Genomic DNA, 22,233 nt, shown 5'->3' with positions numbered 1-22,233 from the left:
CTCTTATCACCTCCCCGTGTAGTCAGGGTCGGAATCGAACCCACGAACTCCTGCGTACCAGGCGAGGTAGTCAACATCTCATAGCCACCGTGATGATGATGATGATGATGGGAGAGAGACAAACTCCAACTATACAGCAGCAGCAGCAACAGGCGTTGTCAGGGTCGGGATCGAACCCACGACCTCCTGCGTACCAGGCGAGGTAGTCAACATCTAGCCACCGTGATGATGAGAGAGAAGCAGACTCTAAATATACAGCAGCGGGCGTCAGGGTCGGGATCAAACCCACGACCTCCTGTACACCAGGCGAGGTAGTCAACATCTCCTCGCCACCAGTGTGATGATGATGGGAGAGACGCAGACTCCAACTATACAGCAGCAGCAGGTGTCGTCAGGGTCGGGATGGAACCCACGACCTCCTGTGTACCAGGCGAGGTAGTCAACATCTCCTAGCCACCGTGATGATGATGATAGACGCAGACTCCAAAACCTACTACAGACAGCAGGCGTCTCATCAGGATTGGGATGGAACCCACGACCTGTTTCCTGTGTAACCAAGGCGAGGTAGGTCACACATATTCTATAGCCCACCGTGATGATGATGAGAGAGAGAGACGCAGACTCCAACTATACAACAGCAGGCGTCGTCAGGATCGGGATCGAACCCACGACCTACTGCGTACCAGGCGAGGTAGTTAACATCTAGCCACCGTGATGATGAGAGAGAGACGCAGACTCCAAATACACAGCAGGTGTCAGGGTCAGGATCGAACCCACGACCTACTGCGTACCAGGCGAGGTAGTCAACATCTAGCCACCGTGATGATGATGGGAGAGAGAGACGCAGACTCCAAATCTACAGCAGGTGTCGTCAGGGTCGGGATTGAACCCACGACCTCCTCCGTACCAGGCGAGGTAGTCAACATCTCCTAGCCACCGTAATGATGATGGGAGAGACGCAGACTCCAACTATACAGCAGCAGCAGGTGTCGTCAGGGTCGGGATCGAACCCACGACCTCCTGCGTACCAGGCGAGGTAGTTAACATCTCCCAGCCACCGTGATGATGATGAGAGACGCAGACTCCAAATATACAGCAGGTGTCGTCAGGGTCGGGATCGAACCCACGACCTCCTGTAGACCAGGAGAGGTAATCAACATCTAGCCACTGTGATGATGATGAGAGAGAGAGACGCAGACTCCAACTATACAGCAGCAGCAGGCATCGTCAGGATCGGGATCGAACCCACGACCTACTGCGTACCAGGCGAGGTAGTTAACATCTAGCCACCGTGATGATGAGAGAGAGACGCAGACTCCAAATCTACAGCAGGTGTCGTCAGGGTCGGGATTGAACCCACGACCTCCTCCGTACCAGGTGAGGTAGTCAACATCTCCTAGCCACCGTAATGATGATGGGAGAGACGCAGACTCCAACTATACAGCAGCAGCAGGTGTCGTCAGGGTCGGGATCGAACCCACGACCTCCTGCGTACCAGGCGAGGTAGTCAACATCTAGCCACCGTGATGATGAGAGAGAAGCAGACTCTAAATCTCCAGCAGCTGGCGTCAGGGTCGGGATCAAACCCACGACCTCCTGTACACCAGGCGAGGTAGTCAACATCTCCTCGCCACCGTGATGATGATGATGGGAGAGAGACGCAGACTCCAACTATACAACAGCAGGCGTCGTCAGGATCGGGATCGAACCCACGACCTACTGCGTACCAGGCGAGGTAGTTAACATCTAGCCACCGTGATGATGAGAGAGAGACGCAGACTCCAAATCTACAGCAGGTGTCAGGGTCAGGATCAAACCCACGACCTCCTGCGTACCAGGCGAGGTAGTTAACATCTAGCCACCGTGATGATGATGGGAGAGAGAGACGCAGACTCCAACTATACAGCAGCAGCAGGCGTCGTCAGGGTCGGGATGGAACCCACGACCTCCTGTACACCAGGCGAGGTAGTCAACATCTAGCCACCGTGATGATGATGAGACGCAGACTCCAACTATACAGCAGCAGGCGTCATCAGGATTGGGATGGAACCCACGACCTCCTGTACACCAGGCGAGGTAGTCAACATCTCCTAGCCACCATGATGATGATGATGAGAGAGACGCAGACTCCAAATACACAGCAGCAGGCATCGTCAGGATCGGGATCGAACCCACGACCTACTGCGTACCAGGCGAGGTAGTTAACATCTAGCCACCGTGATGATGAGAGAGAGACGCAGACTCCAAATCTACAGCAGGTGTCAGGGTCAGGATCGAACCCACGACCTCCTGCGTACCAGGCGAGGTAGTTAACATCTCCCAGCCACCGTGATGATGATGGGAGAGAGAGACGCAGACTCCAAATCTACAGCAGGTGTCGTCAGGGTCGGGATTGAACCCACGACCTCCTCCGTACCAGGCGAGGTAGTCAACATCTCCTAGCCACCGTAATGATGATGGGAGAGACGCAGACTCCAACTATACAGCAGCAGCAGGTGTCGTCAGGGTCGGGATCGAACCCACGACCTCCTGCGTACCAGGCGAGGTAGTTAACATCTCCCAACCACCGTGATGATGATGAGAGACGCAGACTCCAAATATACAGCAGCTGGCGTCAGGGTCGGGATCGAACCCACGACCTCCTGTACACCAGGCGAGGTAATCAACATCTAGCCACCGTGATGATGATGATGGGAGAGAGACGCAGACTCCAACTATACAGCAGCAGCAACAGGCGTCAGGGTAGGGATCGAACCCACGACCTCCTGCGTACCAGGCGAGGTAGTCAACATCTAGCCACCGTGATGATGATGAGAGAGAGACGCAGACTGCAAATCTACAGCAGGTGTCGTCACGGTCGGGATTGAACCCACGACCTCCTCCGTACCAGGCGAGATAGTCAACATCTCCTAGCCACCGTAATGATGATGAGAGAGACGCAGACTCCAAATATACAGCAGGTGTCGTCAGGGTCGGGATTGAACCCACGACCTCCTGCGTACCACGCGAGGTAGTCAACATCTAGCCATGATGATGATGAGAGAGACGCAGACTCCAAATATACAGCAGCAGCAGGCGTCGTCAGGATCGGGATCGAACCCACGACCTCCTGCATACCAGGCGAGGTAGTCAACATCTCCTAGCCACCGTGATGATGAGAGAAAAACGCAAACTCCAAATATACAGCAGCAGGTGTCGTCAGGGTCGGGATCATTATCAGAGGTTTTTTGTTTGCATTCCGACCGCAGGTATTGTGGTCAATGCAAACATGACTCCTTGTAAAAAAAGTTGTCAGTTTTGTTGCCAGATAAAAGGGTAAAAAAAACGATCATATTTCGCTACTGGCAAAGGAGGTTCCAATGGAGTGGTACTACAGCAGAGGTCGCAACCGGGTACCCGATAGCCGACTACCCGGCCGGGTACGGGTACCCGTCTGCGACCCTGGTGCGGCCGGGTACGGGTAGGCCGTGAGTCACTGGTGAGTCACCGTTTGTCACTAATTTCCCAACGTCTTGTCTCTTCTCACAATTCAAGTTTCTAGAATCAACCCACCCGCGCCTGCAACATGGCTTCATCCCAGAGGTCGCAATCAGGTACCTGTACCTGGCCGGGTACGGGTACCCGTTTGCGACCTGGTGCGGCCGGGTACGGGTAAGGAATCAAAACCCGTTTGCGACCTCTGTGCTACAGTTCAGAGTTACCAATGCATTTCTAACCACAAGGCCCTCTGCCTCACAACCCTAGGCCTAACAAAATGGCCACCCACCAAAAGCCTACCCCTTCCACGCTGCCGCCGCTGCTTCTCCTGCTGCTGCTGCCCTCCCTGAGCCTCGGCGTCGGGGGAGACGGCCCAGGCGAGGGTGGGGGGCCCGAGAAAGCGTCGGTGGTGTCCACGGGGCATTGCGTTCGCTGCTGTGGCTCCGGGACGCCGCCACCCATTCAACTCAATCTGGCCATCCTGCGGGGTAAGGCTACTGTGAATGCGTGTGTGTAATAACACGCTGGAGCCGGCTTGTGGAATCGGTCCTTTTATTTCACTTCTTGCAGTTCACAAACACTCCCCGTTGCTGGCAGGCAACGGGAAGCGGGCAGACAGCCACCAGAGACACAGCGCCGCGTGGCACCCGGAGCCCCACTCGCGCGTGTCCTCTCTCTTCGTTCCTTGTCTGACCCCGTGTCTCTCCTCTCTCTCCTTATTTAACGCCTGGGTCACGTGGTACACTCAAGCCAATCCTCAATAACCTGCGCCGAATGTTCCAGATCCCCCCCCATCAACTCCCGGGACCACGCCCCTGACTTGTCTTCCCATTGGCTGAGGCCAAGACCAGCAGAACCAATCACCCGAGCTGACATCCCGTGATCACGCCGAGGCCTTGCTCCCAGGCTCTCCCCCCATTGGCTGTAAAGCGGGACCGGCAAAGCCGATCACCACGTGAGTCCGACATAGGCTCTTATTACATTTGCATTGACCACCATGGGGAGCGGTGGTGCAGCGGTTAGCGCTACGCTGCGCTATGAACCCGGCAACCCGAGTTCGATTCCTGCTCACGGCCAACACCACCAGTGACGATTATCTGAACCGGTCCCGGGCCTCCCCTAGGTCGACTCAGCCTCAAATGAGTACCTGGTGTGGTGTGCAGTAAACATCGTCGCTGGGGAGACAAAGGCGGTCGGGCGTGGTGCTGGCCACCTACCCCCTCGTGTGCCGTTGCGGCCTTCATAGGTGCTCGCTAACAGCACTTGCCCCTACAGTGTGTTAAGGCTATATGGGGGATCTTTGTCTTTTGTAGCGTGTGCAGGGGGCAGCCTCTACTTACGGACATTCGACTTAAGAACTTTCAGAGATACGAACAAAACCTGTCCCCCCCACGTACGTCCGGTTTGAGTCATAAGTTCAAACGCCCCGCGCAATTGATGGCGGTGGTAGTACCTACATCTGCAGAACGTGAAGAACCAGTGGCATCTACATCTGCAGAACGTGAAGAACCAGTGGCATCTACACCTGCAGAACGTGAAGAACCAGTGGCATCTACATCTGCAGAACGTGAAGAACCAGTGGGATCTACATCTGCAGAACGCGAAGAACCAGTGTCATCTACACCTGCAGAACGTGAAGAACTAGTGGCATCTACATCTGCAGAACGTGAAGAACCAGTGGGATCTACATCTGCAGAACGCGAAGAACCAGTGGCATCTACATCTGCAGAACGCGAAGAACCAGTGGGATCTACATCTGCAGAACGTGAAGAACCAGTGGCATCTACACCTGCAGAACGTGAAGAACCAGTGGCATCTACATCTGCAGAACGTGAAGAACCAGTGGCATCTACATCTGCAGAACGTGAAGAACCAGTGGCATCTACATCTGCAGAACGTGAAGAACCAGTGGCATCTACATCTGCAGAACGTGAAGAACCAGTGGCATCTACATCTGCAGAACGTGAAGAACCAGTGGCATCTACATCTGCAGAACGTGAAGAACCAGTGGCATCTACATCTGCAGAACGTGAAGAACCAGTGGCATCTACATCTGCAGAACGTGAAGAACCAGTGGCATCTGCAGAACGTGAAGAACCAGTGGCATCTACATCTGCAGAACGTGAAGAACCAGTGGCATCTGCAGAACGTGAAGAACCAGTGGCATCTACATCTGCAGAACGTGAAGAACCAGTGGCATCTACATCTGCAGAACGTGAAGAACCAGTGGCATCTGCAGAACGTGAAGAACCAGTGGCATCTACATCTGCAGAACGTGAAGACCAGTGGCATCTACATCTGCAGAACCAGTGGCATCTACATCTGCAGAACGTGAAGAACCAGTGGCATCTACATCTGCAGAACAAGAAGAACCAGTGGCATCTACATCTGCAGAACCAGTGGCATCTACATCTGCAGAACGTGAAGAACCAGTGGCATCTACATCTGCAGAACGTGAAGAACCAGTGGCATCTACATCTGCAGAACGTGAAGAACCAGTGGCATCTACATCTGCAGAACGTGAAGAACCAGTGGCATCTACATCTGCAGAACGTGAAGAACCAGTGGCATCTACATCTGCAGAACGTGAAGAACCAGTGGCATCTACATCTGCAGAACGTGAAGAACCAGTGGCATCTACATCTGCAGAACGTGAAGAACCAGTGGCATCTACATCTGCAGAACGTGAAGAACCAGTGGCATCTACATCTGCAGAACGTGAAGAACCAGTGGTATCTCCATCTGAAGAACCAGTGGCATCTGCAGAACGTGAAGAACCAGTGGCATCTACCTCTGCAGAACATGAAGAACCAGTGGTATCTCCATCTGAAGAACCAGTGGCATCTGTACAAACGTGAAGAACCAGTGGCATCTACATCTGCAGACCGTGAAGAACCAGTGGCATCTACATCTGAAGAACCAGTGGCATCTACATCTGCAGAACGTGAAGAACCAGTGGCATCTACCTCTGCAGAACGTGAAGAACCAGTGGCATCTACATCTGCAGAACGTGAAGAACCAGTGGCATCTACATCTGCAGAACGTGAAGAACCAGTGGCATCTACATCTGCAGAACGTGAAGAACCAGTGGCATCTACATCTGCAGAACGTGAAGAACCAGTGGCATCTACATCTGCAGAACGTGAAGAACCAGTGGCATCTACATCTGCAGAACGTGAAGAACCAGTGGCATCTACATCTGCAGAACGTGAAGAACCAGTGGCATCTACATCTGCAGAACGTGAAGAACCAGTGGCATCTACATCTGCAGAACGTGAAGAACCAGTGGCATCTACATCTGCAGAACGTGAAGAACCAGTGGCATCTACATCTGCAGAACGTGAAGAACCAGTGGTATCTCCATCTGAAGAACCAGTGGCATCTGCAGAACGTGAAGAACCAGTGGCATCTACCTCTGCAGAACATGAAGAACCAGTGGTATCTCCATCTGAAGAACCAGTGGCATCATCTTGTAAACGTGAAGAACCAGTGGCATCTACATCTGCAGACCGTGAAGAACCAGTGGCATCTACATCTGAAGAACTAGTGGCATCTACATCTGCAGAACGTGAAGAACCAGTGGCATCTACATCTGCAGAACGTGAAGAACCAGTGGCATCTACCTATGCAGAACGTGAAGAACCAGTGGCATCTACATCTGCAGAACGTGAAGAACCAGTGGCATCTACATCTGCAGAACGTGAAGAACCAGTGGCATCTACATCTGCAGAACGTGAAGAACCAGTGGCATCTACATCTGCAGAACGTGAAGAACCAGTGGCATCTACATCTGCAGAACGTGAAGAACCAGTGGCATCTACATCTGCAGAACGTGAAGAACCAGTGGCATCTCCATCTGAAGAACCAGTGGCATCTACATCTGCAGAACGTGAAGAACCAGTGGCATCTACCTCTGCAGAACGTGAAGAACCAGTGGCATCTCCATCTGAAGAACCAGTGGCATCTACATCTACAGACGTGAAGAACCTGGCATCTACATCTGCAGAACGTGAAGAACCAGTGGCATCTACACCTGCAGAACGTGAAGAACCAGTGGCATCTACATCTGCAGAACGTGAAGAACCAGTGGCATCTACATCTGCAGAACGTGAAGAACCAGTGGCATCTACATCTGCAGAACGTGAAGAATGTGGCATCTACATCTGCAGAACGTGAAGAACCAGTGGCATCTACATCTGCAGAACGTGAAGAACCAGTGGCATCTACATCTGCAGAACGTGAAGAACCAGTGGCATCTACATCTGCAGAACGTGAAGAACCAGTGGCATCTACATCTGCAGAACGTGAAGAACCAGTGGCATCTACATAACGTGAAGAACCAGTGGCATCTACATCTGCAGAACGTGAAGAACCAGTGGCATCTACAGAACGTGAAGAACCAGTGGCATCTACATCTGCAGAACGTGAAGAACCAGTGGCATCTACATCTGCAGAACGTGAAGAACCATGGCATCTACATCTGCAAAACGTGAAGAACCAGTGGTATCTACATCTACAGAACGTGAAGAACCAGTGGCATCTACATCTGCAGAACGTGAAGAACCAGTGACATCTACATCAAACAGAACGTGAAGAACCAGTGGCATCTACATCTGTAAACGTGAAGAACCAGTGGCATCTACATCTGCAGAACGTGAAGAACCAGTGCATCTACATCTGCAGAACGTGAAGAACCAGTGGCATCTACATCTGCAGAACGTGAAGAACCAGTGGCATCTACATCTGTAGAACGTGAAGAACCAGTGGCATCTACATCTGCAGAACATGAAGAACCAGTGGCATCTACATCTGCAGAACGTGAAGAACCAGTGGCATCTACATCTGCAGAACGTGAAGAACCAGTGGCATCTACATCTGCAGAACGTGAAGAACCAGTGGGATCTACATCTGCAGAACGTGAAGAACCAGTGGCATCTACATCTGCAGAACGTGAAAAACCAGTGACATCTACATCTACAGAACGTGAAGAACCAGGAGCATCTATCTACTTCTGCAGAACGTCAAGAACCAGTGGCATCTACATCTGCAGAACATGAAGAACCAGTGGCATCTGCATCTGCAGAACGTGAAGAACGGGCGGGCGGGCGAGTGATTGGGTAATTGAGTGAGTGGATGGATGAAATGGGTGGAGGGGTGAGTGGTTGGGTGGATGAGTGAGTGGCTGGATGAGTGAGTGGCTGGATGAGTGGGTGGATGAGTGGGTGGATGAGTGGCTAGATGAGTGGGTGGATGAGGGGCTGGATGAGTGGCTGGATGAGTGGGTGGATGAGTGGGTGGATGAGTGGGTGGATGAGTGGGTGGATGAGTGAGTGGCTGGATGAGTGGGTGGATGAGGGGTTGGATGAGTGGCTGGATCAGTGGGTGGATGAGTGGCTGGATGAGTGGGTGGATGAGTGGGTGGATGAGTGAGTGGCTGGATGAGTGGCTGGACGAGTGGGTGGATGAGGGGCTGGATTAGTGGCTGGATCAGTGGCTGGATGAGTGGGTGGATGAGTGGGTGGATGAGTGAGTGGGTGGATGAGTGGCTGGATGAGTGGGTGGACGAGTGGGTGGATGAGGGGCTGGATTAGTGGCTGGATCAGTGGCTGGATGAGTGGGTGGATGAGTGAGTGGGTGGATGAGTGGGTGGATGAGTGGGTGGATGAGTGGGTGGATGAGTGGGTGGATGAGTGAGTGGCTGGATGAGTGGCTGGACGAGTGGGTGGATGAGGGGCTGGATTAGTGGCTGGACCAGTGGCTGGATGAGTGGGTGGATGAGTGAGTGGGTGGATGAGTGAGTGGCTGGATGAGTGGGTGGGCAGTTGGTTTGGGGGTTGGGTACCGCGTTGTACCATGAAGGTTAAGCGAGGGCTCGCCGTACTTCTAGTAGTCTTGGGGGTTGTACCGTACTACTCGAGTGCACCGGTGCCGTGTGTCTGTCCCGTTGCGTGCCACAGGCGACGTGGGCGAGAAGGGCAAGCACGGAGTTGGGGGTCGCAGAGGTCGTCCCGGCCGGACCGGGGTCAGGGGTCACATCGGAACCAAGGGGAACCACGGAGAGCCGGGGCCCCCCGGGATGCCCTGCAAGTGAGAGACCCCCGGCCACCCGTCCACTCGATCCTACACTCAGCCACCTGCTCACTGACTCACTCGTTCACTCACCCACCCGTTCACCGACTCACTCGTTCACTCACCCACCCGTCCACTGACTCACCCACCCGTCCACTCGATCCTACACTCAGCCACCTGCTCACTGACTCACTCGTTCACTCACCCACCCGTTCACCGACTCACTCGTTCACTCACCCACCCGTCCACTCGATCCTACACTCAGCCACCTGCTCACTGACTCACTCGTTCACTCACCCACCCGTTCACCGACTCACTCGTTCACTCACCCACCCGTTCACTCGATCCTACACTCAGCCCCTGCTCACTGACTCACCTCGTTCACTCACCCACCCGTTCACCCGACTCACTCGTTCACTCACCCAACCCGTTCACATCGATTCCTACACTCAGCCATCTGCTCACTGACTCGTTCACTCACCCACCCGTTCACCGACTCACTCGTTCACTCACCCACCCGTTCACTCGATCCTACACTCAGCCACCTGCTCACTGACTCACTCGTTCACTCACCCACCCGTTCACCGACTCACTCGTTCACTCACCCACCCGTTCACTCGATCCCTACACTCAGCCACCTGCTCACTGACTCACTCGTCACTCACCCACCCGTTCACCGACTTACTCGTTCACTCACCCACCCGTTCACTCGATCCTACACTCAGCCACCTGCTCACTGACTCACTCGTTCACTCACCCACCCGTTCACCGACTCACTCGTTCACTCACCCACCCGTTCACTCGATCCTACACTCAGCCATCTGCTCACTGACTCGTTCACTCACCCACCCGTTCACCGACTCACTCGTTCACTCACCCACCGTTCACTCGATCCTACACTCAGCCACCTGCTCACTGACTCACTCGTTCACTCACCCACCGTTCACCGACTCACTCGTTCACTCACCCACCCGTTCACTCGATCCTACACTCAGCCACCTGCTCACTGACTCACTCGTTCACTCACCCACCCGTTCACCGACTCACTCGTTCACTCACCCACCCGTTCACTCGATCCTACACTCAGCCACCTGCTCACTGACTCACTCGTTCACTCACCCACCCGTTCACCGACTCACTCGTTCACTCACCCACCTGTTCACTCGATCCTACACTCAGCCACCTGCTCACTGACTCACTCGTTCACTCACCCACCCGTTCACCGACTCATTCGTTCACTCACCCACCCGTTCATGACTCAACCACCCATCCACTCGATCCTTCACTCAGCCACCCGTTCACTGACTCACTCGTTCACTCACCCACCCGTTTCACTGACTCACCCCACCCATTCCACTCGATCCTTCACTTCAGCCACCCGTTCACTGACTCACCCACCCATCCACTCGATCCTACACTCAGCCACCTGCTCACTGACTCACTCGTTCACTCACCCACCCGTTCACCGACTCACTCGTTCACTCACCCACCCGTTCACTGACTCAACCACCCATCCACTCGATCCTTCACTCAGCCACCCGTTCACTGACTCACTCGTTCACTCACCCACCCGTTCACTCACCCACTCGTTCACTCACCCACCCGTTCACTGACTCACCCACCCGTCCACTCGATCCTTCACTCAGCCACCCGTTCACTGACTCACCCACCCATCCACTCGATCCTTCACTCAGCCACCTGCTCACTGACTCACTCGTTCACTCACCCACCCGTTCACCGACTCACTCGTTCACTCACCCACCCGTTCACTGACTCACCCACCCATCCACTCGATCCTTCACTCAGCCACCCGTTCACTGACTCACTCGTTCACTCACCCACCCATCCACTCGATCCTTCACTCAGCCACCTGCTCACTGACTCACTCGTTCACTCACCGACCCGTTCACCGACTCATTCGTTCACTCACCCACCCGTTCACTGACTCACCCACCCATCCACTCGATCCTTCACTCAGCCACCCGTTCACTGACTCACTCGTTCACTCACCCACCCGTTCACTCACCCACCCGTTCACTCACCCACTCGTTCACTCACCCACTCGTTCACTCACCCACCCGTTCACTGACTCACCCACCCATCCACTCAATCCTTCACTCAGCCACCCGTTCACTGACTCACCCACCCATCCACTCGATCCTTCACTCAGCCACCTGCTCACTGACTCACTCGTTCACTCACCCACCCGTTCACCGACTCATTCGTTCACTCACCCACCCGTTCACTGACTCACCCACCCATCCACTCGATCCTTCACTCAGCCACCCGTTCACTGACTCACTCGTTCACTCACCCACCCGTTCACTCACCCACTCGTTCACTCACCCACTCGTTCACTCACCCACCCGTTCACTGACTCACCCACCCATCCACTCGATCCTTCACTCACCCACCCATCCACTCGATCCTTCACTCAGCCACCTGCTCACTGACTCACCCACCCATCCACTCGATCCTTTACTCAGCCACCTGCTCACTGACTCACCCACCCAGCCACTCGATCCTTTACTCAGCCACCTGCTCACTGACTCACCCACCCAGCCACTCGATCCTTCACTCAGCCACCTGTTCACTGACTCACTCGTTCACTCACCCACCTGCTCACTGACTCACCCACCCATCCACTCGATCCTTCACTCACCCACCTGCTCACTGACTCACTCTTTCACTCACCCACCTGCGCACTGACTCACCCACCCATCCACTCGATCCTTCACTCAGCCACCCGTTCACTGACTCACTCGTTCACTCACCCACCTGCTCACTGACTCACCCACCCATCCACTCGATCCTTCACTCAGCCACCTGTTCACTGACTCACTCGTTCACTCACCCACCTGCTCACTGACTCACCCACCCGTCCACTCGATCCTTCACTCACCCACCTGCTCACTGACTCACTCTTTCACTCACCCACCTGCTCACTGACTCACCCACCCATCCACTCGATCCTTCACTCAGCCACCCGTTCACTGACTCACTCGTTCACTCACCCACCTGCTCACTGACTCACCCACCCGTCCACTCGATCCTTCACTCAGCCACCCGTTCACTGACTCACTCGTTCACTCACTCACCTGCTCACTGACTCACCCACCCATCCACTCGATCCTTCACTCAGCCATCCACCCACCCGTTCACCCACCCGTTCACCCACCTACCCGTTCACCCACCCACCCACCCGTTCACCCACCCACCCACCCTCCCACCCATCCACCCGTTCCCCATCCACCCGTCCATTCATCCACCCATCCACTCACCCACTCATCCACCCATCCACTCACCCACCCACCCACTCACCCACCCACCCGTCCACTCACCCCACCATCCACCCACTCACCCACCCATCCACCACTCACCCACCCATCCACCCACTCACCCACCCATCCACCCACCCATCACCCACCCACCCACCCATCCACCCACTCACCCTCCCACCCACTCACCCTCCCACCCACTCACCCGTCCACCCCACCACCCACCCATTCACCCACTTACCCTCCCACTCACCCTCCCACTCACTCACCCTCCCACTCACTCACCCTCCCACTCACTCACTCACCCTCCCACTCACTCACCCTCCCACCCACTCACCCTCCCACCCACCCCTCCCACTCACCCTCCCACTCACCCTCCCACTCACCCTCCCACCCACTCACCCTCCCACCCACTCACCCGTCACCAACCCACCCACCCACCTACCCACCCTCCCATTCACCCACTCACCCTCCCACTCACTCACCCTCCCACTCACTCACCCTCCCACCCACTCACCCTCCCACCCACCCCTCCCACTCACCCTCCCACTCACCCTCCCACCCACTCACCCGTCCACCCACCCTCCATTCACCCTTTCACCCACCCACCCACCCATCCGTCCACTCACCCACCCACCTGTCCCCATCCATCCACCCACCCACCCGTCCACTCACCCTCCCACTCACCCCCCACCCCCCCGCTACGCGGCCTTCTCGCTGGGACGACGCTCCCCGCTCCACTCGGCAAACGGCTCCGCCGCCCATCCACTCACCCTCCCACTCACTCACTCACCCGTCCACCCACCCACCCACCCTCCCATCTACCCACTCACCCTCCACCCACCCTCCCACTCAGCCTCCCACCCATCCACTCATCCTCCCACCCACCCACCCACCCTCCCACTCAGCCTCCCACCCACCCACTCATCCTCCCACCCACCCACTAACCCAATCACCCACTCACCCACAAACCAACCCCCCCACTCACCACCCACCCTCCCACTCACCCTCCCACTCACCCACCCACTCACCCTCCCACCCTCCCACTCACCCACCCACCCTCCCACTCACCCACCCACCCTCCACTCACCCACCCACTCACCCTCCCACCCTCCCACTCACCCTCTCACCCTCTCACCCTCTCACCCTCTCACCCTCCCACTCACCCATTCACCCACCCACTTACCCTCCCACCCACCCACTCACCCTCCCACCCACCCACTCACCCTCCCATCCTCCCACTCACCCATCCTCCCACCCTCCCACTCACCCACCCGTCCACCCACCCACTCACCCCCCTCCCACTCACCCACTCACCCCCTACCCCCACTCCACCCACGCCCCCCAGGCCCCGCTACGCGGCCTTCTCGCTGGGACGACGCTCCCCGCTCCACTCGGCAAACGGCTCCGCCGCGTCGCCACTGCCCTTCGACTCGGCGTCCATCGTGACCGGGGGCAGCGTCGACCTCGCCGCGGGCTCGTTCACGTGCGCAGAGGCCGGCGTCTACCACGTGACCCTCACGGTGCACACGTGGAACGCGCGCGAGACGTACGCGCACGTCATGCGGAACGGGAACCCCACCGCCGTTCTGTACGCCCAGCCCAGCGGGCGCAGCGTCATGCAGAGTCAGAGCCTGCTGCTGCCCCTGCAAGTGGGAGACAGGGTGAGTGGTGGGTGGGTGAGTGGTGAGTGAGGAGTGAGTGGTGGGTGGGTGAGTGAGTGGTGAGTGGTGGGTGGTGAGTGAGTGATGGGTGAGTGGTGGTGGTAGGCGCAGCGTCATGCAGAGCCAGAGTTTGCTACTGCCCGTGCAAGTGGGAGACAGGGTGAGTGATGGGTGGGTGGGTGGTGGTTGGGTGAGTGGTGAGTGGGTGGGTGGTGAGTGAGTGGTAGGTGAGTGAGTGGTGGGTGAGTGGTGGGTGGTGAGTGAGTGGTGGGTGGTGAGTGAGTGGTGGGTGGGTGAGTGAGTGGTGAGTGGTGGTTGGGTGGTGGGTGAGTGGTGGGTGAGTGGTGGTGGTAGGCGCAGCGTCATTCAGAGCCAGAGCCTGCTGCTGCCTTTGCAAGTGGGAGACCGGGTGAGTGGTGGGTGATGAGTGGGTGGTGAGTGGTGGGTGGGTGGTGAGTGGTGAGTGAGGAGTGAGTGGTGAGTGAGTGGTGGGTGGGTGAGTGGGTGGTGGGTGATGAGTGGTGGGTGGGTGAGTGGTGGTGGTAGGCGCAGCGTCATGCAGAGCCAGAGCCTGCTGCTGCCTTTGCAAGTGGGAGACCGGGTGAGTGGTGGGTGGTGAGTGGGTGGTGAGTGGTGGGTGAGTGGGTGAGTGGGTGGGTGAGTGGGTGAGTGAGTGAGTGGTGGTGGTAGGCGCAGCGTCATGCAGAGCCAGAGTTGCTACTGCCCGTGCAAGTGGGAGACAGGGTGAGTGGTGGGTGAGTGGGTGGTGAGTGGTGGGTGGGTGAGTGGGTGAGTGGGTGGGTGAGTGGTGGGTGGGTGGGTGAGTGAGTGGTGAGTGGGTGGGTGGGTGAGTGAGTGTGGTTGGTGGTGGGTGAGTGGTGAGTGGTGGGTGGTGGGTGAGTGAGTGGTCGGTGGGTGGTGAGTGGTGGGTGAGTGGGTGAGTGGTGGGTGAGGAGTGAGTGGTGGGTGAGTGGTGAGTGAGTGGGTGAGTGAGTGAGTGGTGGGTGGTGGTGGGTGGTGGTGAGTGGAGTGGGTGAGTGATGAGTGGTGGGTGTGGTGGGTGAAGGATGATTGGTGGGTGGTTGTGGGTGATGAGTGAGTGTGCGTGAGTGGTGGGTGAGTGAATGAAGTGGGTTATGAAGTGGTGGGTGAGTGGTGGTGGGGTGAGTGGTGGGTGAGGAGTGAGTGGTGTTGGTGGTGAGTGGTGGGTGAGTGGTGAGTGGTGAGGGTCGAGTGGCACTGGTGTGTGTGTACCCGCTGTGTGTGTGCGCACGTGTTGCTCACTGTGTGTACGTGCGGTGTGTGTGTGTACGTGCGGGTGGGTGTACGTGCGGTGGGTGTATGTACGTGCGGTGTGTGTGTTTACGTGCGTTGTGTGTGTGTAACGTGCGGTGTGTTTGTGTACGTTGCGTGGTGTGTACGTGCGTGTGTGTGGTACGTGCGGTGGTGTGTGTACGTGCGGTGGTGTGTGTGTACGTGCGGTGTGGTGTGTACGTGCGGTGTGTGTGTGTACGTGCGGTGTGGTGTGTCGGCGGATTGTGGTACGTGCGGTGTTGTGTGTGTACGTGCGGTGTGTGGTGTGTACGTGCGGTGTGTGTGTGTACGTGCGGTGTGTGTGTGTACGTGCGGTGTGTGTGTGTACGTGCGGTGTGTGTGTGTACGTGCGGTGTGTGTGTGTACGTGCGGTGTGTGTGTGTACGTGCGGTGTGTGTGTGTACGTGCGGTGTGTGTGTGTACGTGCGTGTGGTGTGTGTACGTGCGGTGGTGTGGTGTACGTGCCGGTGTGGTGTGTGTACGTGCGGTGGTCGTGTGTGTACGTGCGGTGTGTGTGTTGTACGTGCGGTGTGTGTGTGTACGTGCGGTGGTGTGTGTGTACGTGCGGTGTGTGTGTGTACGTGCGGTGTGTGTGTGTACGTGCGGTGTGTGTGTGTACGTGGCGGTGGTGTGTGTACGTGCGGTGTGTGTGTGTACGTGCGGTGGTGTGTACGTGCGGTGTGTGTGTGTACGTGCGGTGTGTGTGTACGTGCGGTGTGTGTACGTGCGGTGTGTGTGTGTACGTGCGGTGTGTGTGTGTACGTGCGGTGTGTGTGTACGTGCGGTGTGTGGTGTACGTGCGGTGTGTGTGTACGTGCGGTGTGGTGTGTACGTGCGGGTGTGTGTACGTGCGTTGTGTGTACGTGCGGGTGTGTGTGTGTACGTGCGGTGTGTGTGTGGTACGTGCGGGGTGTGTGTGTACGTGCGGTGTGTGTGTGTACGTGCGGTGTGTGTGTGTACGTGCGGGGTGTGTGTGTACGTGCGGTGTGTGTGTACGTGCGGTGTGTGTGTGTACGTGCGGGGTGTGTGTGTACGTGCGGGGTGTGTGTGTACGTGCGGTGTGTGTGTGTACGTGCGGGGTGTGGTGTACGTGCGGGGTGTGTGTGTACGTGCGGGGTGTGTGTGTACGTGCGGGGTGTGTGTGTAACGTGCGGGGTGTGTTGTACGGTGCGGTGTGTGTGTGTACGTGCGGTGTGTGTGTACGTGCGCGGTGTGTGTGTACGTGCGGGTGTGTGTGTACGTGCGGGGTGTGTGTGTACGTGCGGGGTGTGTGTGTACGTGCGCGGTGTGTGTGTACGTGCGGGGTGTGTGTGTACGTGCGGGGTGTGTGTGTACGTGCGGGGGTGTGTGTGTACGTGCGGGTGTGTGTGTGTACGTGCGGTGTGTGTGTGTACGTGCGGGGTGTTGTGTGTACGTGCGGTGTGTGTGTGTACGTGCGGGTGTGTGTGTGTACGTGCGGGTGGTGTGTGTACGTGCGGTGTGTGTGGTACGTGCGGGGTGTGTGTGTACGTGCGGGTGTGTGTGTACGTGCGGTGGTGTGTGTACGTGCGGTGTGTGTGTGTACGTGCGGTGTGGTGTGTACGTGCGGTGTGTGTGTGTACGTGCGGTGTGTGTGTGTACGTGCGGTGTGTGTGTGTACGTGCGGTGTGTGTTGTACGTGCGGTGTGTGTGTGTACGTGCGGTGTGTGTGTGTACGTGCGGGTGTGTGTGTGTACGTGCGGTGTGTGTGTGTACGTGCGGTGTGTGTGTGTACGTGCGGTGTGTGTGTGTACGTGCGGTGTGTGTGTGTACGTGCGGGGTGTGTGGTGTACGTGCCGGTGTGTGTGTGTACGTGCGGTTGTGTGTGTACGTGCGGGTGTGTGTGTGTACGTGCGGTGTGTGTACGTGCGTGTGTGTGTGTACGTGCGGTGTGTGTGTGTACGTGCGGGTGTGTGTGTGTACGTGCGGTGGTGTGTGTGTACGTGCGGTGTGTGTGTACGTGCGGTGTGTGTGTGTAACGTGCGGTGTGTGTGTACGTGCGGGTGGGTGTGTGTACGTGCGGGTGTGTGTGTACGTGCGGTGTGTGTGTACGTGCGTGTGTGTGGTACGTGCGGTGTGTTGTGGTGTACGTGCGGTGTGGACTGTACGTGCGGTGTGTGTGTGTACGTGCGGTGTGTGTGTACGTGCGGTGTGTGTGTACGTGCGGTTGTGTGTGTACGTGCGGGTGTGTGTGTACGTGCGGTGTGGGTGTGTACGTGCGGGGTGTGTGTGTACGTGCGGTGTGTGTGTACGTGCGGGTGTGTTGTGTACTTCGGTGTGGTGTGTACGTGCGGTGTGTGTGTGTACGTGCGGTGTGTGTGTGTACGTGCGGGGTGTGTGTGTACGTGCGCGTGTGTGTGTACGTGCGGTGTGTGTGTACGTGCAGGTGTGTGTGTGTACGTGCGGTGTGTGTGTACGTGCGGGCTGTGTGGTACGTGCGGGGTGTGTGTGTACGTGACGGTGTGTGTGTACGTGCTGGTGTGTGTGTGTACGTGCGGCTGTGTGTGTACGTGCGGGGTGTGTGTGTACGTGCGGTGTGTGTGTACGTGCGGTGTGTGTGTGTACGTGCGGTGTGTGTGTACGTGCGGTGTGTGTGTGTACGTGCGGTGTGTGTGTGTACGTGCGGGGTGTGTGTGTACGTGCGGTGTGTGTGGTGTACGTGCGGTGTGTGTGTGTACGTTCGGTGTGTGTGTGTACGTGCGGTGTGTGTGTTACGTCGGGGTGTGTGTGTAGTGCGGGTGTGTGGTACGTGCGGTGTGTGTTGTACCGTGCGGTGTGTGTGTGTACGTGCGGTGTGTGTGTACGTGCGGTGTGTGTGTGTACGTGCGGTGTGTGTGTGTACGTGCGGTGTGTGTGTACGTGCGGTGTGTGTGTGTACGTGCGGGGTGTGTGTGTACGTGCGGTGTGTGTGTGTACGTGCGGTGTGTGTGTGTACGTGCGGTGTGTGTGTACGTGCGGTGTGGGTGTGTACGTGCGGGTGTGTGTGTACGGGCGGTGTGTGTGTGTACGTGGCGGTGTGTGTGTACGTGCGGTGTGTGTGTGTACGTGCGGGTGTGGGGGGTGGTAGCGGTGGCGTGTGTGTGTGGTAACGTGCGGTGTGGGTGGTGTACGTGCGAGTGTGTGTGTGTACGTGCGGGGTGTGTGTGTGGACTGTACGTGCGGGTGTGTGTGGTGTACGTGCGGGGTGTGTGTGTACGTGCGTTAGTGTCCCACAGGTGCACGGTGGTGTGTGTACGTTGCGGTGGGTGTGTGTGTACGGGCGGTGTGGTGTGTGTACGTGCGGTGTGTGTGTACGTGCGGTGTGTGTGTGTACGTGCGAGGTGTGTGTGTGTACGTGCGGTGTGTGTGTGTACGTGCGGGTGTGTGTGAAAGTGCGGTGTTGGTGTACTGGCGGTGTGGGTGTGTGTACGGCGGGGTGATGTGTGTACGTGCGGGTGTGTGTGGGTGTACGTGGCGGTGGGTGTGTGTTTACGTGCGGGGTGTGTGTGGTACGTGCGGTGGTATGTGATGTACGTGCGGGGTGTGGTGTGTGTGTACGTGCGGTGTGTGTGTACGTGCGGTGTGTGTGTGTACGTGGGGTGTGTGTACGTGCGGTGTGTGTGTGTACGTGCGGTGTGTGTGTGCGGTGTGTGTGTGTGTGTACGTGCGGTGTGTGTGGTACGTGCGGTGTGTGTGTGTACGTGCGGTGTGTGTGTACGTGCGGTGTGTGTGTGTACGTGCGGTGTGTGTGTACGTGCGGGTGTGTGTGTACGTGCGGGGTGTGTGTGTACGTGCGGTGTGTGTGTGTACGTGCGGGGTGTGTGTGTACGTGCGGTGTGGTGTGTGTACGTGCGGTGTGTGTGTACGTGCGGTGTGTGTGTACGTGCGCGGTGTGTGTGTGTACGTGCGGTGTGTGTGTGTACGTGCGGGGTGTGTGTGTACGTGCGGTGTGTGTGTGTACGGCGGTGTGTGTGTGTACGTGCGGTGTGTGTGTGTACGTGCGGTGTGTGTGTGTACGTGCGGTGTGTGTGTACGTGCGGTGTTGTGTGTACGTGCGGTGTGTGTGTACGTGCGGTGTGTGTGTACGTGCGTGTGAGTGTGTGTACGTGCGGTGTGTGTGTGTACGTGCGGTGTGTTGTGTACGTGCGGTGTGTGGTGTACGTGCGGTGGTGTGTGTACGTGCGGTGGGTGTGTGTACGTGCGCGGTGGTGTGTGTACGTGCGCGGTGTGTGTGTGTACGTGCGGTGTGTGTGTACGTGCGGGGTGTGTGTACGTGCGGTGTGTGTGTGTACGTTCGGTGTGTGTGTGTACGTGCGGTGTGTGTGTACGTGCGGTGAGTGTGTGTACGTGCGGTGAGTGTGTGTGTACGTGCGGTGTGTGTGTGTACGTGCGGTGTGTGTGTGTACGTGCGGTGTGTGTGTGTACGTGCGGTGTGTGTGTACGTGCGGTGTGTGCCCACGTGTTCCACAGCTCGGGTGAGACTTCACGATGGCGACCGACCGAACGCGATATTTGGCGACGATTCGGACCTCTACATCACCTTCAACGGACACATGGTGCAACCGCTACCGTCATAGACACCACACCACGTGACACACACACACCACGTGACACACAACACACCACGTGACACACACGTCACGCACACACACACACACCACGTGACATACACACACCACGTGACACACACACACCACGTGACACACACACACCACGTGACACACACGTCACGTGACACAAACACACCACGTGACACACACACCACGTGACACACACACACCACGTGACACACACACCACGTGACACACACACCACGTGACACACACACACCACGTGACACACACACACCACGTGACACACACACACCACGTGCCACACACGTCACGCACACACACACACACCACGTGACCACACACACCACGTGACACACACACCACGTGACACACACACACCACGTGACACACACACCACGTGACACAAACACACCACGTGACACACACACCACGTGACCACCACACACACCACGTGACACACACACCACGTGACACACACACCACGTGACACACACACACCACGTGACATACACACACCACGTGACATACACACACCACGTGACATACACACACCACGTGACATACACACACCACGTGACACACACACACCACGTGACACACACACACCACGTGACATACACACACCACGTGACACACACACCACGTGACACACACACACCACGTGACACATACACACCACGTGACACACACACCACGTGACACACACACACCACGTGACACAAACACACACCACGTGACACACACGTCATGCACACACGCACCACGTGACTGACACACACACCGCGTGACACACACACACACACACCACGTGACACACACACACCACGTGATAACAACAACACACGCCATACGCATCACGGCAAACCCCTAGGCCCCACTGCGTTTCCCGACAGGGATAAAAAATGAAGGGACGCACGAAAGAAATCCGCGGTCGTCCAACGGGAGAGAAATATATTAATCAGCTCAACAAAGCATCAACAACAACCAACAACAACAACCAGTGGGGCGTGGTGGAACAGTCGGAGCGCGTCGTTGACATCCGCGTTCCGCTGAGCCGAGTGAACGCGCCAAGAGACGCGGCACTCGCAAAGCCTCAAGCCGCCAGCGGTGTCCCTCTCTCATCGTCATCATCATCACGGTGGCTCGGAGATGTTGACTACCTCGCCTGGTCTACAGGAGGTCGTGGGTTCCATCCCTGCCCTGATGCCTGCTGTACATGTGGAGTCTGCGTCTATCATCATCATCACGGTGGCTAGATGTTGACTACCTCGCCTGGTACACAGGAGGTCGTGGGTTCCATCCCGACCCTGACGCCTGCTGCTGTATATTTGGAGTTTGCGTCTCTCTCATCATCATCACGGTGGCTAGGAGATGTTGACTACCTCGCCTGGTGTACAGGAGGTCGCGGGTTCCATCCCGACCCTGACAACGCCTGCTGCTGTATATTTGGAGTTTGCGTCTCTCTCATCATCATCACGGTGGCTAGGAGATGTTGACTACCTCGCCCGGTACGCAGGAGGTCGTGGGTTCGATCCCGACCCTGACGACGCCTGCTGCTGTATATTTGGAGTTTGCGGTGTCTCTCTCCTCGTGGTTGCGTGGATTTTTTTCGGGGTCCTCCGGTTTTCCCCCTCCACGTTTAGAATCGACAACGCCACCACGCGGTTTCCGAGTATTTGACGTCCGCTGCTACAAATCCCCACGTGATGATGATGGTGATGATGATGGTGGTGATGGTGGTGATGATGGTGGTGATGGTGGTGATGATGATGATGATGGTGGTGATGATTATGATGGTGATGATGGTGATGATGATGGTGATGATGGTGGTAGTGATGGTGATGATGGTGATCATGGTGA

The 22,233-nt window shown here is 56.9% G+C and overlaps 1 protein-coding gene across 1 annotated transcript; it reads left to right on the top strand.

Moving 5' to 3' along the window:
- Positions 1 to 3,698: 3,698 nt before the first annotated feature.
- On the top strand, positions 3,699 to 20,613 carry LOC133361146 (complement C1q tumor necrosis factor-related protein 8-like). The gene is made up of 4 exons (XM_061580015.1): positions 3,699 to 3,965; positions 9,435 to 9,564; positions 14,173 to 14,492; positions 20,270 to 20,613. The coding sequence occupies exons 1-4, from the start codon at positions 3,755 to 3,757 to the stop codon at positions 20,374 to 20,376; spliced, it is 768 nt and encodes a 255-aa protein (XP_061435999.1). The 5' UTR covers positions 3,699 to 3,754; the 3' UTR covers positions 20,377 to 20,613.
- The last annotated feature ends 1,620 nt before the right edge of the window (positions 20,614 to 22,233 follow it).

The sequence above is a fragment of the Lethenteron reissneri genome, chromosome 71 (genome assembly GCF_015708825.2).
Source record: "Lethenteron reissneri isolate LAM-NWPU_2019-01 chromosome 71, ASM1570882v1, whole genome shotgun sequence".
NCBI lineage: Eukaryota > Metazoa > Chordata > Hyperoartia > Petromyzontiformes > Petromyzontidae > Lethenteron > Lethenteron reissneri.
The sequence above is the reverse complement of the archived record's forward strand: the minus strand, read 5'-3'. Positions and strand labels throughout refer to the sequence as shown.